Source organism: Kogia breviceps, chromosome 9, assembly GCF_026419965.1.
Source record: "Kogia breviceps isolate mKogBre1 chromosome 9, mKogBre1 haplotype 1, whole genome shotgun sequence".
NCBI classification, from domain to species: domain Eukaryota; kingdom Metazoa; phylum Chordata; class Mammalia; order Artiodactyla; family Physeteridae; genus Kogia; species Kogia breviceps.
This window is the reverse complement of record NC_081318.1, coordinates 638,294-652,789: the sequence shown is the minus strand read 5'-3', so window position 1 is coordinate 652,789 and position 14,496 is coordinate 638,294. Positions and strand designations below refer to the sequence as shown.

The 14,496-nt window shown below is 55.9% G+C and overlaps 2 protein-coding genes across 9 annotated transcripts in view; both read right to left on the bottom strand.

Moving 5' to 3' along the window:
- PTPRN2 (protein tyrosine phosphatase receptor type N2) overlaps positions 1 to 3,476 on the bottom strand; it is a 697,234-nt gene extending 693,758 nt beyond the window's left edge. For 3 of the 7 annotated variants that reach the window (XM_067041728.1, XM_067041727.1, XM_067041731.1), the window contains exon 1: positions 3,289 to 3,475. In XM_067041728.1, coding sequence (XP_066897829.1) covers positions 3,289 to 3,397 — 109 coding nt within the window. In that variant the 5' untranslated portion in view covers positions 3,398 to 3,475. Of the gene's footprint in view, positions 1 to 3,288 lie in introns of all 7 variants that reach the window. The other 4 variants (XM_067041726.1, XM_067041732.1, XM_067041730.1 and 1 more) reach the window with 2 other exon arrangements.
- Positions 3,477 to 8,369: 4,893 nt separating this feature from the next.
- Positions 8,370 to 14,496, bottom strand: part of NCAPG2 (non-SMC condensin II complex subunit G2) — a 62,769-nt gene continuing 56,642 nt past the window's right edge. The window contains exon 28 of one of the 2 annotated variants that reach the window (XM_067041725.1): positions 8,370 to 8,832. In XM_067041725.1, coding sequence (XP_066897826.1) covers positions 8,781 to 8,832 — 52 coding nt within the window. In that variant the 3' untranslated portion in view covers positions 8,370 to 8,780. The remainder of the gene's footprint in view (positions 8,833 to 14,496) is intronic. The other variant, XM_059074659.2, reaches the window with a different exon arrangement.

Genomic DNA, 14,496 nt, shown 5'->3' with positions numbered 1-14,496 from the left:
GCAGGAGCCAGAGGAGGAGGAGGAAACAACAGGCAGAGAGAGGCCACAGCCAGAGAGAAGGCAGCAGGGCTCTCTCGGGGGGAGGGGCAGGCTGCTCATCACCATACAACCAACAAAATCAACAGCTCCGGACCCCAAGAAGCAAAGGTGGATTTGTGCTTTTGCGGCAGGAAGGATGCTGATGTAAAAGTAAACATCAAGCCATCTAGGTGACAAAGCAAGCCGACTCCTGCTCCGAGCAGCTCTCTCCTCAGCTCCTTGCCGGCTCACTAGTGAATGAAAAATGCGTGTGGGCAAATCGAGAGGCAAAAACAAAGGAGAAAAAGGAAACAGGCGCCCATCTTCAAAGCCAGGTGCACTGGGTAGGTCTGACTTTGGATTCTCCAAGCAAAATTTGCACGAAAGATTGACTCTGTCCTTTGGCAAAGGAAATTCATTTTTCTTTAGCAAAAGAGGAGCATCTTTAACATGACTGCCCTCCGGCAGTGGAGGCTGCCGAAGCAGGTTCACAAACTGGCCTCCCTGTAACTGAAGAATGGCTTGAAGACAAAAGGCTCACGTTCGCATCAGCCTTATGGAAAAAGTACTGAGCACCTGAACAAAAGGACATAGGAAAATCACCGGGAAAGGCAGAGGAGGGAGAAGGAAAACCCAAAGACGGACTTACACGAAGAGAATCACTCAGCTGCCCGACACAACAACGCCCGACACAGCAACGGTGTTCCAGCTACAAATAAGTTGAGTCACATCATTGAGAAGGGGTGCCTTATTCCTGCCCCATTCAGCTCTGATAATAGTGTCGCAAACAAAGGGACACCATGTGCCATAAGGGAGCCTTTTGCACCAGAAAGACATGGGCAGCATGGGTGGTGCAAGGTCAGGAAGCTAAAGTGATTAAGGTGGAAAGGGTGCACTGAAGAGAAAGGGAGAGGTGCGACATCCACTGTCAGTGGGAAGCTGCCATCGGCTGCCTGCCGTGGAAATAAGGCCTCGCCATGGCATGTGGCTCAGAGCAATGGAGTTAAACTCACACATGGTAGTTTTGTCAACCCAGGGTTTCAACAAGAGCTCCTTCACTGTCTAAATGTGAAGAGGCCCCTCGCTCAAGGCAAGGCATCTGGTGCAAAAAGAACTGGTCTTAGGTCTTGGTGACATTTGACCCTTCATTCTAACCTACAATTTTATGGTGCAAGTGAGGAGCAAAAACGTGTTATCTCCTTGAACCATGTGTTGTACAGGCCTTAACGTGAAGTTGAGTGTGAAGAGCTAAGTAAACAAATAGGTACAAGTGACATGGTTGGGGCCAGATCAAAGGTCTCTGGGTGCATCTTTCCCTGTCCATCATTATTTGGAACACTGTAGTTGGCGTGACCGCTAACAAACAAGATCCAGATGGCTGAGAAAGAGAAACATAGTAGCTCATCCGTGCACTTTCTGGAGACTGTGTACGTGAATCCTGAGGATAAGGCAGCAGCCCTCTGGTGAGGACGGCGCGCGGACATGAGGCTGGGTGAACAGAACATTGGGAGCGTACACAGGTAGACACAGCTACATGCAGCCCCAGGTTGGGGCCCCAGATGGGAAGACCACACTTCTATCTCACTACCTGTATACACTGCCATGGCAGTGTCCAATCATCCCTGGATACAGCAGGTTAAACGGATCACCAGGAGTCCCTGAGACAGTTCTAACAACGTCTGGGCCCCTAATGTTGTCCCGCATCAAGACTGCATCCAGAAGGCTCCCTTGGGCCACATCGTGAACAGAGGGGGAATAAGTCACCCCTTCTCAGTTATACGACTCGACTTTGCTTGTAGCCGGAACTCCGCTGCTGTCTCGGGCAGTGCAGTCCTGGGCAGCTTAGCAATTCTCTTCTCTTCACATGTGTCCGGCCCTGGGTTTTCCCTGCTCCCTGCCTCAGCTACCACCCACCTCCCCACTTCCTCCTTTCTCTACGATTTCTGAAAAATGCTATGAACTGGCAATGACAACGGAAAGAGAGTAGTCGGGGACCAGCCTCCCCTTCATCTCGTAGAAGCTGTTGCCTTCCCTGCAACACTGCGTGGCCAGTGTCAGCTGGCCTGGCTCTCCCTGACCGTGTGTGTATGTAGAGGGTGGCGTCTGGCGAGCTGAGCAAACAGCTCTCACGTGAGGAGATATGCCAGTTCCGGCCCGACAAAGGAGGGAACAACCCAGCAAGAGCAGACCGGCGTGCAGCTAGGCCTTTGCTGCTGATCCGGGGCAAGGTCCTGGAGCTCAAGGCAGAGTGAGCCAGGCCCCGAAGCCTCCCCAAGCAGGGCTCCCCTGGCAGGGCTCACCTGTGCGTGGAGCGCCCCCAGGGCCCGAGGTGACTCTGACAACAGGACCCCAGGATGTGGCCAACCCGACACAGCCTTCCACCCCAGGACTCCACCCCGGCAGGCGAGGACCTCCTCCCGGACCCAGCTCTGCCTCCAACTGTGCCACGCGGCCCACCAGGCCAGGGAGTGCGTGTGGAGACCCGGAAAGCAGGGAGGGACTCGGGGCAAGTGGCCGCATTAGCGAGGAGTCTGGGGAGACCGCTCGCTGCAGTTTCCGTTTGCCTGGGACAGCGAAGCCCAAGGAGACCAGAGGCAGGAGGCGGCGGGGCGGGCGGCGGAGCGAGGCCCCCCTCCACCACCCTGGCCCTGGATTTGCGCTCAGTCTTGCGGCAGCTTTTATTCCGGCCTCGAAGCCGCGGGCACGCCGGCGGGTAGAAGGCCTCCTGCACACAAAGATGAGCGCGGCGGTTGGGAGGGGCCCGACTGCTCCCGGGGCGGAGGGTCAAAGGCCACGCCTGCAGGAAGGCGATTCGGGTTGCTCCCCCACCCTCGCCCCCCCACGCCCGTCACGGGAGGAAAATGTCCGTGCGGCTGCGAGCGCCGGCGGCGGGGAGGAGGCCGCGCGGGGCGGGGAGGACCCCGCGGGGGACCGAGGCCGGGAGAGAGAAGGCCCAGCGCGCCCCCGGGCGCCCCGCCCGCCCCCCGGTGCGGCCCGCGGCGCACGCGGCACGACCACGCGGGGTCGCCCACGCAGAGCGCGCTCCCACCGCCCCGCGCCCGCCGGGGGCCGCAAACCGAGGGGGCCGCAAACCCGCGACGCCCGCGCGGCCCTCCCTCACCTCCTCCCCCTCGCCCCTCATTTCCCAGGCGCCCCCGACACCGCCTTCTCGCACCAAGAACCCCCGCCCCCACTCGGGGCCCTCCGCCGCTCCCCTCAGTCACACGGGAGCCCCTCCCCCACCTCGACCCAGACCCGACCCCCACTCACCGAGCAGCCCCGGGAGCGGGCGGGCGCGGGGCGCGGGGGCGGCGGGCGGGGCGCGCGGCAGCAGCAGCAGCAGCAGCAGCAGCAGCAGGAGCGCGAGCGGCGGCCCCATGTCGGCGGCCCTCAGTCCATGGCGGCCGCCCCTCCCCGCGCTCCCGGCGCTGCCGCGGCTTCAGCACCGGACAGCGCCGCCGGCCCCGCCCAGACACGCCCGGCCCCGCCCCCGACACGCCGCGCGTCCGCCCGCCGGCCACGCCCCTCCCCGCCCCCCGCGGGGCGCGGTCCGCGAAACGTGTTCCGGTTTTCCTGGCCCCCAACCCCGCCGCGTCTTCGCGGGCGCCCAGCACCCCGTGCCCCGCCCCTGGCCACCTGCTGCCCTGTGGCAGCCGAGCCTCCCTGGTCCGCCTGCGTCCCACGGCTTCCTCGACACCTCTGCCCCTGCGGGCGCCCAGCCCCCGCCCACCCCGTACCCCACGCCGGCCCACGGCCTGAGTCGGAAGCGCACCTGCAGCGGGCAGTGCGGGCCTCCCCAGGAAGGGGCTGCAGCCGCGCAGGGTCTGCGGGTGTGGGGGGTCCTCAGTCTGGGAAGGAGGGGCTGGAGGAGCCTAACCTGCGGGGTCAGCGGGGACAGGGCCTGCGGCCCTGAACTCCAGCCAGCGGGGCCAGGATTCCACAGTGGGGACCCTGCCCTGAGGTGGGGTCAGCGGGGGTCCTTCCCTGCTCCCTGTAGCCCGCCCTCCACGGGCCACCGTCCGAGTGTCCAGCAAGGGGCGCTGGGGCCCTTGCGTTCCTCCCCAGGAGACTCCCACTCCCTGAAGACCTGGGCATAGCGCGGGGTCCCTCAGCAGATGGGGGCTGTGTGTGTGTGAGAGAGGAGGGGTGTGTGTGCGTGTGCGGGGCTGAGCTGGGTGTCCCCCGCACCCTACCCTGGCTGATCCCCTCAGTCACCCCTCTCTGCTGGCTGGTGTGGCGGACCCCAGGGTCAGCTGTGCCTACTCCTGCCGGGCCCTCATCCAGGCAGGCTTCCTGCGGCCTCTCCACCCCAGAAAAGGCTGGGCTGCCCAGACGCTGGGGCTGGGGGTGACAGCTCGGCCAGCCCACCTGCATGTGGAACTAAACACTGGGCCTGACTGTCCCACAGACCCCAGGCCCGTCCACCCCCCGACCCTGCTTGGCACCCTCCGTGCCGCAGCACCTGCGAACACTTCCTCCTCCTGTCTCCTGGCCTAGCAGGCAGGTGGGTGGGGAGTTTTATCTTCTCTTTGGCCCAACGGCCCAGGGGACCGCCCCCCAGAGAAAGCGCTGTCCACCCTGTGGGGAACCGTCCCTCCCCAGGATGCGGCAGCCGCCACCATCCATCGTGGTCCCACGGCACCCTTTCCTCCTCCTGCTGCACCCCACAAAGGGTGGCCCATCGGTTGGGGAAAAGCATTGGCGAGTGGGCTTTTCAGGGCACGACTTGTTCATTGCGTTTTTCCCCGCAGCCAGACCTGCGTTAGCACCATGCTGCTCTCCCCTCAAAGCATACGAGCCTCCCGGAGTGGACGCACTGCTGAGATGATTCAGCCCCAGACTCGTCTGAGAAAGGCTCCAAGAGGCTCATTCCTCAGCCACGCTGAGCACCCCGCCATCCGCAATGGAAGCCCATGGGGCTGACCCCAAACGTGCGCTCTGGGCATGAGACCCACCCCGGTGAAGGCCTGAGGCTGACAGGACGTCTGTCCTCTGATGTCCACAGAGCTGACTGGTGATACGTTTGCTGCCGGAAACAACAGGAAAAGACAGGGAATAAGACCGGGGTGGGCTAGAAGGTAGAGCTCATTCATGACAGGCTGTTAAGAGATTCAGAAGCACGAGGGAGGGGCGGGAAACCGCCCAGCAACGTCAGTCCGTGTGATACCGAAGGGCCTAAATCCACCTCTTGTAGACGCAGGTCTCCGTCGTCAGATACCTGCCTGACAGGCAAATCCGAGGGCATTTACAGGTTGGCCTTGGTGAAGGACCCAGAGGAGCCAGGCCCCTCCTGAGCCCGCGCCCTGCAGGACTGTTGCCGCTTGGGGCTGTGGGGCTCCTTCCCGGGCATCGATAGATACACGGGCCCCAGGAAGAGCCCGGAGGGTTTCGTTCTTTCCTTATTTGCCTGGCTGCTGCTGACGGTGGCTTCCGGAACCACGTCCTGCGTCACCCCTGGGCCCCAGCTCCAGGACTCTGTCAGTCACAGCACAGTCAGAGGGCAACACCCCAGAAAGGGAAAGTGGGGAACCAGAGGCACAGGAGGGACCGCAAGGAAATCGTAGCAACAGGGTGTGGGGGGAAGCACAAAACCCACAAGGAGGTGCAGGAGGTTGCCCGGCTCGGAGCCGAGCAGAGCGTGCTGGCCTCTGCTTTGCCTGCCACGCGGCCGAGTTCTGTTGACGGGACAGAGGACGCTCACGGGGGGAGAACTGGAGCGTGAGGAAGGAAGGAAAGGAAATCTCACGCGGGAAGGACAGGGCCGTTCCAGAGGCAGCCCAGATTTCTGATGGGCGGGAGGGCTGTGCACGGCCCTTTCCCGAGTTCCGGCCGGGTACGTGGGCATATGGTGGGAATCCCCAGTGCTGGGCCCCGACACGCACGTGTGCGTGTGTGTACACAGGAGCGTGTCTGTATGCGTGGGTGAGAACATGTCTGAATGCTGCACAAGGCACGGAGACACATGGATCTGTCCACTGTGTGCACGGCATTCAAACCCAAACACATGCTTATTCCTCCCTGAGCCCTGTGCGTGGGGCCTGGGTGCCTCCTGCATGGATTGATGCTTTGTGCCTTTCTCCTTACGAAATCATTCAGTCCGTTACTGTCACCCTTGCCGATACGTACGGTAGGCAGCCGTAGCATGCCAGGGTCTGTATGTGATGCCATCCTGTGGCTCACGGTGAGAACATAGTTGCAGCCACAGGTCAAGGAATGACTCTTTCAAGGAGATTTTCAAGACCCTTGAGCCATGTGTCCCTTCAGGGGCCTCCTGTCCACCTGAGGGGGGAGCAGAGCGAAACTCCCAACGAGGACACAGGTGGGGCTCAAATCCCAGCCCTGTGTGCACCAGCTCTGCGGCCTTCCTGCTCCTGAGTGGTGACAGGTCAAACCGTTGGCAAACCTGATGGTTTTGACTGTCAGTGCTCTGGATTACCTCGGGGCTGACCAGAATATCTGTGACATCTCATTAGGACCAGAAAGTATTCAAAATGGGGGAGCTGGGCTGCCACTCTCTGTGCTGAAAAAAACTGCCCAGCGGCAGGTGATTCAACTGGGGCAGTGGGCGTGGGAGCCGGCGGCAGACAGGCTCAGACACAGATGCCGAGGATTTTACCGCGTCAGCAGCACCGCCTGTGTCCTCATGTCGGTGGACGCCCGGTGTGCTAGGCTGGAATGCCCATTGGATTTCCACTTGATCAGGACATCTGATGGCCCCAGTTCCACCCAGGAGGGAAAGTGGGCTGCCAGACCCCAAGGAAAGGGGCCTCTAATGGGCCCTCGGCTGCTAGCCTGTGACGTTCACGGAGCCCCTTCTAGAGGGCTCCCCATCCCACTGCTGCAGAGGCCAGGACCCCACGTGGCTGCCCTCACTCAGCACAGGGACATCGCCCGCCACCCCCTACTCCCGAGTACACCGTGCCTCCCTTTTTCTCCCCGGGGTGACAGCTCTGTCCCACACCGAGTGCCGCCTGACTCCAGGGCACAGCCCAGAGCGGGGAGGGAGGAGCTGCACCCCAAAGCTTGGAGGAATCAGGGTGAACATTCAATTGCAGGACACTGAGAGGATTCTGGAGACCTGGAGGATGGAAATCTCAAGGAGGGCCTCCCCACTGGGAATGGAGACCCCCTGCCCACCCCACGAAGGGACCCTTGCCTGTTCGCCAGGAGACCCTGCTTCTACTCCGTGTGTGATGACGGAGCGGAGGGCTTTGTGAGTGGGTGGGCAGGAAGGGGTGGGGGGGACTAGACTGGAGGCGCGTCTTTATTCTTTCCTCTTCTGCCACACTGTCATCACACACGCAAGCGTCGGCGATACAGCGTTCAGTTCTGCGTGCCTTAAACCTGCTCCCCTCGTGAAGCCCCGGCGCCCCACCACTCCGCATCTGAGCAGCCCGCTTGGTCCCCCGTGCACATGTGTAGGGACTTCTCTAGGGTGTATGCCTACAGCAGGAGGGTCTGAACTATTTTGACCCAATAAAAATGGAATTATATTTTTTCACAAATTGGATTATTTCACCCATCAAGTTTGACACAAGATAAAAGAAAACCCGACTATCCTAAAAACGTACATGTAAATTAAAAAGCCAATTAACCTCTTCCCACAAAGGGAAACAAACGCCAAGCTCCATTTTAGAGTGCTACAACGAATCCAAGGAACTACTTCTCATCTTGCACAAACTCTTCCAGGAATACCAAAAGACAGAACACTCCTCAGTTCATTTTATGAGGCTTGCCTATTCTTGAAACTAAATCAAACAAGGAAAGGGCAAAAAAGAAAAAAAAAAATTCACCAATACAAAGTACGGCTTAGTTAATTAGCAAAGATGTTTAGATAGCTTTATGTTCAAAACCAGCTAAGTAATCAACCCCCCACCTCCCAGTCCTCGGATATCCCTCGGTAAAACCTCGCGCCAAATGCTCACGACCACGGTGCACAGTCCATTTAGGCACCTTCTTCGAGAAACAGAGGCACTGAGACATTGGCACTTCTTTCCTTCCTGCTGGGGGGCTGAGACAGAACATGCGTGCGTTTGAAGCAGCACCCCAGGCGGCAGGATGCTGACGGCCTCGACCTGGGCCGTGGTCGTCGGGATCTGAACGTGGAGACTCTGGCAACGGGGGTGGTGACGCAGGACGATGCAGCCAGGGAGCCGGGGGCCAGTCCTCCGTCAGCCGGGACAGCTCTCGGAAAGAAAAGGTGGTTCAGCTTCAGGCTGCATGACTGGATCTGTGTCCTGGCACTCACAGCCACAGGGCCCCGCGTGTGGCCCTTCCCTTCTCCCCGCACCCACCCAGCCGCGCTCCCTGCGCTTTACACCTCTGCCCCTGGTAGAAAGGCAGGCCCGCCCAGAACTCAGCCCTCGTTCCTACAGGGGAGAACTTGTACTAATATTTTTAAATCAAGTAGACAAACAGGTGTTGTCATTGCTTTATTACTCATAGCTTGCAAGCAATATTATATATAAAGGTCATTTTTAAAACAACTGGGTTTGCTAGAAAGGTGTCTTTTTTTTTTCTTTGCACTGTGGGTTTCTGCACCATTCATACCTGGAGCCTGTTACATAAATATATCATTTATGCAGGCGCTGGGCAAAAATGTAAGAACCTTTGAGTTTTCTACTCATACCCACCCCAAAATAAATCCTACCCCTTCTCTACTATATGGGTTATTAACATTATAAACACTAGGAAAATACACATTCATCTAGCTTGCTGCAAGTCCTTTTTCTCTATTTTTAATGGCCAAGATGTTGGCTTGGTTATGAATTCAAAAGTGCTCCCAAAGTTCTTGATGATGATTCATAGAGAAACCTGAAACACAGAGAAAGAATTAGCTACCGAAAAATGTGACTGAATCATGCAAATTTACATTTCACAGAATAAATCTAAAAATGGTTTGCAACAGAGTACACTTAAAGAGAAAACTGAAGTAATCGCTGTTTCTCAAAGGTAAATGGAGCTTTATGGATCGCCATCAGCAGAAACCTTAGCGCGACACACGGCACACGGACAGAACCATCCGTGACCGGAGGCGTCCTCTGTCCCCAAGGAACACGAACAGAAGACCCTCTCAGTGAAAGGTGCTCGCCTGGCCGTGCTTCCTCTTTCACTCACAAGGACTCTCCTCTAGGAGGATCCAGACTGCTGCGCAGACGCACGGCAGGCTCACGGGTACGGCCGGACGCCCCCTCTTCCCACGCCCACAATCGCTAGCTCGTCTCCCTCCTTCGCGAGAGCACAAGGTAAACGACAACCATTAACCCCCATGACGCACTGTTGCGAGCATGCTCACTCGCTTCCTGCACACGCACACACACCTCACTTTCTCATCCCACCCCCTGCACACCTGTCCCCCGGCGAGACTGGCTGGGCAGCCCGGCACCCACTTCCCCTCCTTCTCCATCCCCCGAGCTCCCCTCAGAGGGTGTGCGGGCCAGCCAACCTTTGAATTCCTGCCAAGACAAACCTCAACCTTTATCCCAAACGGCCTCTCAGCTTGATTCACTCTTCAGCCTGGAGCTGTTGTGGGCACTCAGGTCTGCCCGTGTCCTGCCCTGTCCAGTATCAACCCAAGCATGGGGTAACTTTACATTTTCTAGTAGCCACGTTCAAAGAGGTGAAAAGAATGGGGGAAATTCGTCTTAAGACAGTTGGCCCTTGAACGACGCAGGGGTTTGGGGCAACGCGACCCTCCACAAAGTTGAAAATCTGCGGATAACTTAGTGGGCCCTCTGGGAATGCAGCTCTTCCATATCTGCGGTTCTGCACCCGCAGAGTCACCCAACGACGACGGTGCAGTCCTGGGCTATTTACTATGGAAAATGTCTGCATTTAAGTGGGTCCACACAGTTCAGACCTGTGCTGTCCAAGAGTCAACAGTGTATTGTATTTAACCCCACACACCAAAATAAGTCAACCTGTAACCAACACAAAAACATCACCAACGTATCTCACAGCCCTTCTGCACACCAGCCGCAGAGCCTGTGGGTCCTCACACCTGGGCCACATCTCGAGTCACACTCACTTGTTCCACTCGTCACAAGGGGCCCCGTAGGAGCCAACACAGATCCAGAAAAGTTTTCATATTTTTCTCTTTGTCTCAAAATTCAGGAATTTTATTCAGACTTATGTGTGATATTTTTTCATCAGTCCCATCTAAACTTTAGTTAAAGAAACAACAACAGGGTGTCCCACGTGGCACAGTGGTAGAGAATCTGCCTGCTAATGCAGGGGACACGGGTTCGAGCCCTGGTCTGGGAGGATCCCACATGCCGCAGAGCAACTGGGCCCGTGAGCCACAATTACTGAGCCTGTGCGTCTGGAGCCTGGGCTCCACAACAAGAGAGGCCGCGATAGTGAGAGGCCCCCGCTTGCCACAACTAGAGAAAGCCCTTGCACAGAAACGAAGACCCAACACAGCCAAAATAAATAAATTAATAAACTCCTACCCCCAACATCTTCAAAAGAAAAAAAGAAACAAAAAAGAAACAAGAACAAAAAATGAATCTTTAAAATTGCGTATCTCTTTGGCTCCAGGAAATCCTCTCCCGTCGGCGGCTGGATCGCTGCTTCCCTGGGTCTCTCCCTGGTCTGCTTCCCCCAGGACCCTCCTCATCGGTGTCTGTCCTGCTCGGGGGCACCCTCCACGGCGACCTTCTGGACCACCTGGGAGCTGAGGCTCCAGTGCCTCAGCAATGTTTCCAACTCAAAGGTTTTTAGTTCCAGATCATTCTTTTGGGCTACGATTGATTTTTCTTTGAAGACTCTTGTCATTAAGGGTCTGGCTGGCCCAGCACTGCTGCTTTACTAACAGTTGTCCTGTTTCTCTCTCACCGCTCCACTGCCGCACGTGTGCAGTCATGTTTTGTCTGCGCCCCACGGACGCCTCAGGCTGAGCAGAGACGTCAGACGGTGGGAAGCACGAAGCCTACGGAAGCCGCCCCATCACAGCAGCGAGCAGGTGTCTGCATCCGGAGAAGCGCCAGGAGACTCGGACGCTCCCCATCCCTTCCGGTCTCCCGGCATCAGTGCCCGACGGCACCACCCTTCTGCATCAGCTCTTCGAGAGCCATAGGCTAGGACGCTTGCAAGGGCCGACATGCCAGCCAGGCCCCAGCCCCCTGGTGGCCAGAGGGAGGGAGCACTGTCCCACCCAGGAAACGAGACAGAGGGACACAGGACACGGTAAGTCACCAACGCCCCAGAATCTAAGACTTATTTGTAATCACTCAAAAATATTGTCTCCTTATGTAAGAATTTTAAAACCCTTAAAGAAAAATGTTAGGTTACCTTGGCAAAAGGACTTATTAAATTACTTACTAAAGGGTAATCAGCCTCTCATGCTGGCCTAAGTCCAGTCTGAGACTCTGGTCACCTCTGAACCGAGCACCAGGCCAGTCCCGGGCTGCCGGGCAACCTGACTTCTCCTTCCAAGGCCAGAAACCGAGGCTGAGAGGCAAAGCAACCTGCCTGGGACCCCAGCATCAGCAAAGGTGCGGTGGGTGCAAGCCAGGCCTCTGACTCTACCCCACGGGGCTCGGATGCCAACAAGCTCTTCCGCTCTCCTGTGACTTTGGCCACACTCTCCTATTACCTGGGGAGAGGGTTGGATACACTGTGTAGACCAGAGGGACCAGAATGATTAAGGGGCAAAATAAATGAGCACACAATCGCAGAGCTGGAAGGGACAGTGGCAGCCCTGCTCCAGGGTCCCCCATGTCGCCCACTGGGCTCTGATTCCCCACGACCCGCCCACCTCCAGCTCCTACGGCCCGAGGTCGGCCGTGCTCACGGCTGGAGACGCCAACACAGGAGAGGCACAATATCAGCCTTTGGAGAAAAACAATCGGTAAGATAAGCAACGTATGTTTTCTAATTAAAGAAGGGTTTTATTTACGAGTAGTTTTTAATTATCCACACCAAGGTCCCTAGGTTTTGATGCATGCTTCTACATGAGCTACAAAAAGCATCCAGCCTCAAATTCATTTTTTTAAAAGACTATGAAAATTACATGCAGTGGAATAAGGTGATATTACGTATCAATACTTGATAATAAAAAAGAGGCCACTGTTTCAGGGAACTCCTTTGCTTCAAGTCTAATCACAAGGTTTAACGCTGGGGATGCACACACACCACCAAAGCTGCCAAAACACAGTTAATGCTGGTAATTAGAGCTTGCTTATAATATGATTCCAGTTCACTTAGTGGGAAAAATTCATGATATAACACAAACCTTAAGAAATAATCTCTAATTATAGTGCTACTCATATACTATGTTTTTGTTTTTGGTTTTTTTTTTTGCGTTACGTGGGCCTCTCACTGTTGTGGCCTCTCCCGTTGCGGAGCACAGGCTCTGGACGCGCAGGTTCAGCGGCCACGGCTCACGGGCCCAGCCGCCCCGCGGCACGTGGGATCTTCCCGGACCGGGGCACGAACCCGTGTCCCCTGCATCGGCAGGCGGACTCAACCGCTGCGCCACCAGAGAAGCCCCTCATATACTATGTACGAAAGTATTAAAGGTGACACTCTTTGACACTTAAATGCATGAGTGCATTGGTGAATGCATGCTGTTGCTCCTGAGAAAACAGTCTGGTTTACACAATTTACAGAATTTACAGAGCGCTATGCCAGGTGAGGCACTGAGAGTGCAATGAGACAGCACCCAACAGACCAGTCAACAAAATACTAATAACCCTGCTACAGAGAAAGCTAGTGTATTTGTTAAGAAAACATTCACTTCTAAATTAATGCCCCGTTTCCTAAAATATTCATTGGACCAAAGGGTCCCAAGAGTCTTAAAGATGCAGACTTGCCTTAACGCCACTATGCCAACAAAAATAAATAATATTCTAAAATAGAGTCTTAAATCTTAACTGCTTATCTTCCATTAGATTGATTTTTTTTGTTTCATCAATTTTTTTTTAGGTTCTTCTTTTTTTTTTATTTTCCAGACACTGGTTTTTGTACAGTGTGCTTCTTGCATATTTAAGTAAGAAGCCAGTATTTCAGTCTCTACCTATTTACTTTTTTAGGATGTTTCCTCCTTAAAGGCAAGAACTGTTTCTTGCCATCTGTGTATCACCTTAGCACAGAAAACTACATAGTTGTAGAAACAATGAAGAAACAAAATATTACATGCCCTGCATTTAATTTCTATGAATATCCTTTTCTTTTCCATGGAGTAAGTTCCGAACTTCTAAGGCCTTTTTTTCTGTCAATGTAACTAACACAATTCAAGTACTCGCCTTGAACCTCTGTACAAGTGCAAACGTCCCTCTTTCCTTACACCCTCAGAGCAGTTCATACCATTCTCTTCCAAAAAACTGTCCTTACAGATGGTATTTCTAACAGAGAAATCTTGTAAAATGCTTGCATTTCCGAGGTTATGACCATGTCCCATGACAATAACCTATTATTCACCTAGTTTGTAATTCTGAGGGCCTTATTTAGTATTTGCACTGAGCTGTGTTTTCAGAAACATACGAACACTCCTCAGTTTCCTCCAGATTAGAAGTTCACTTCCCTCTTCCTCACATACCTAGAAATTAAACAAGTTCGTAACCCTAGAGTCTGTTGGGTTTCTCCCTCAAAGACCCTTCCTAAACTGCATAGGAAATAGTCAACAGTCTCTGCAGTAAAGCCTGTAATCGAACGCATGTCCTTGGCTCGCGGACGAGCAAGCCCCCGCTCCAGGGCCCCGCTGGGGCTCATGAGGCACAGCGCCAGCCCCGGCAGCAGGGGCGCCGGAGGGCTTCCCACAAGACCCAGCCTTCTGCGGGGGGCGCGGGCAGCAGAGGCAGCACCCAGGCCCCACGGGGCGGCTGCCTGACCCGTGGGGGGCTCGTGGGCTCAGCAGCTCCCCCCGCACCTCCCCATGGACGGGCCCCGCCCCCTGGAGGCTGGGCAGCCAGCGGTCCCCCCGGAGGCCTCAGGACTTCCCCACCCCGGGAGAGGCTCAGCCTGGGGTATGCGTCCTCCCTAGGGGTCGTGCTGCTCGCATCCGCCGCTCCCCCACCCTTCACAGTTCGCGCGACCCTCACGAGCCCCCGTCCATTGCACCAGCGCCCTGATGGGAGCTCCTGACTTGGAGCTTACACTGTGCCGTCACTGTGGGGTTTCCGCCTCCTGACGAAGACACCACGAACGCTCCAGAAACGCTCACTGACGGAGGCTGAGGAGCCGTCTTCATACCTGACAAAATGGCTTCTACGGAGCAAAGCGTTACTGGAGAAGAAGCGGGGCCCCTCATAAAAATAAAAGGGTCAATCCATCAAAAAGATATAATAGGTCTAAAATCATACGCTCCTAATATCAGGATTACAAAATATATAAAGGAAAACCCCTCTGTCAAAAATGGACAGATCGGGCTTCCCCGGTGGCGCAGTGGTTGGGAGTCCGCCTGCCGACGCGGGGGACGCGGGTTCGCGCCCCGGTCCAGGAGGATCCCACGCGCTGCGGAGCGGCTGGGCCCGTGAG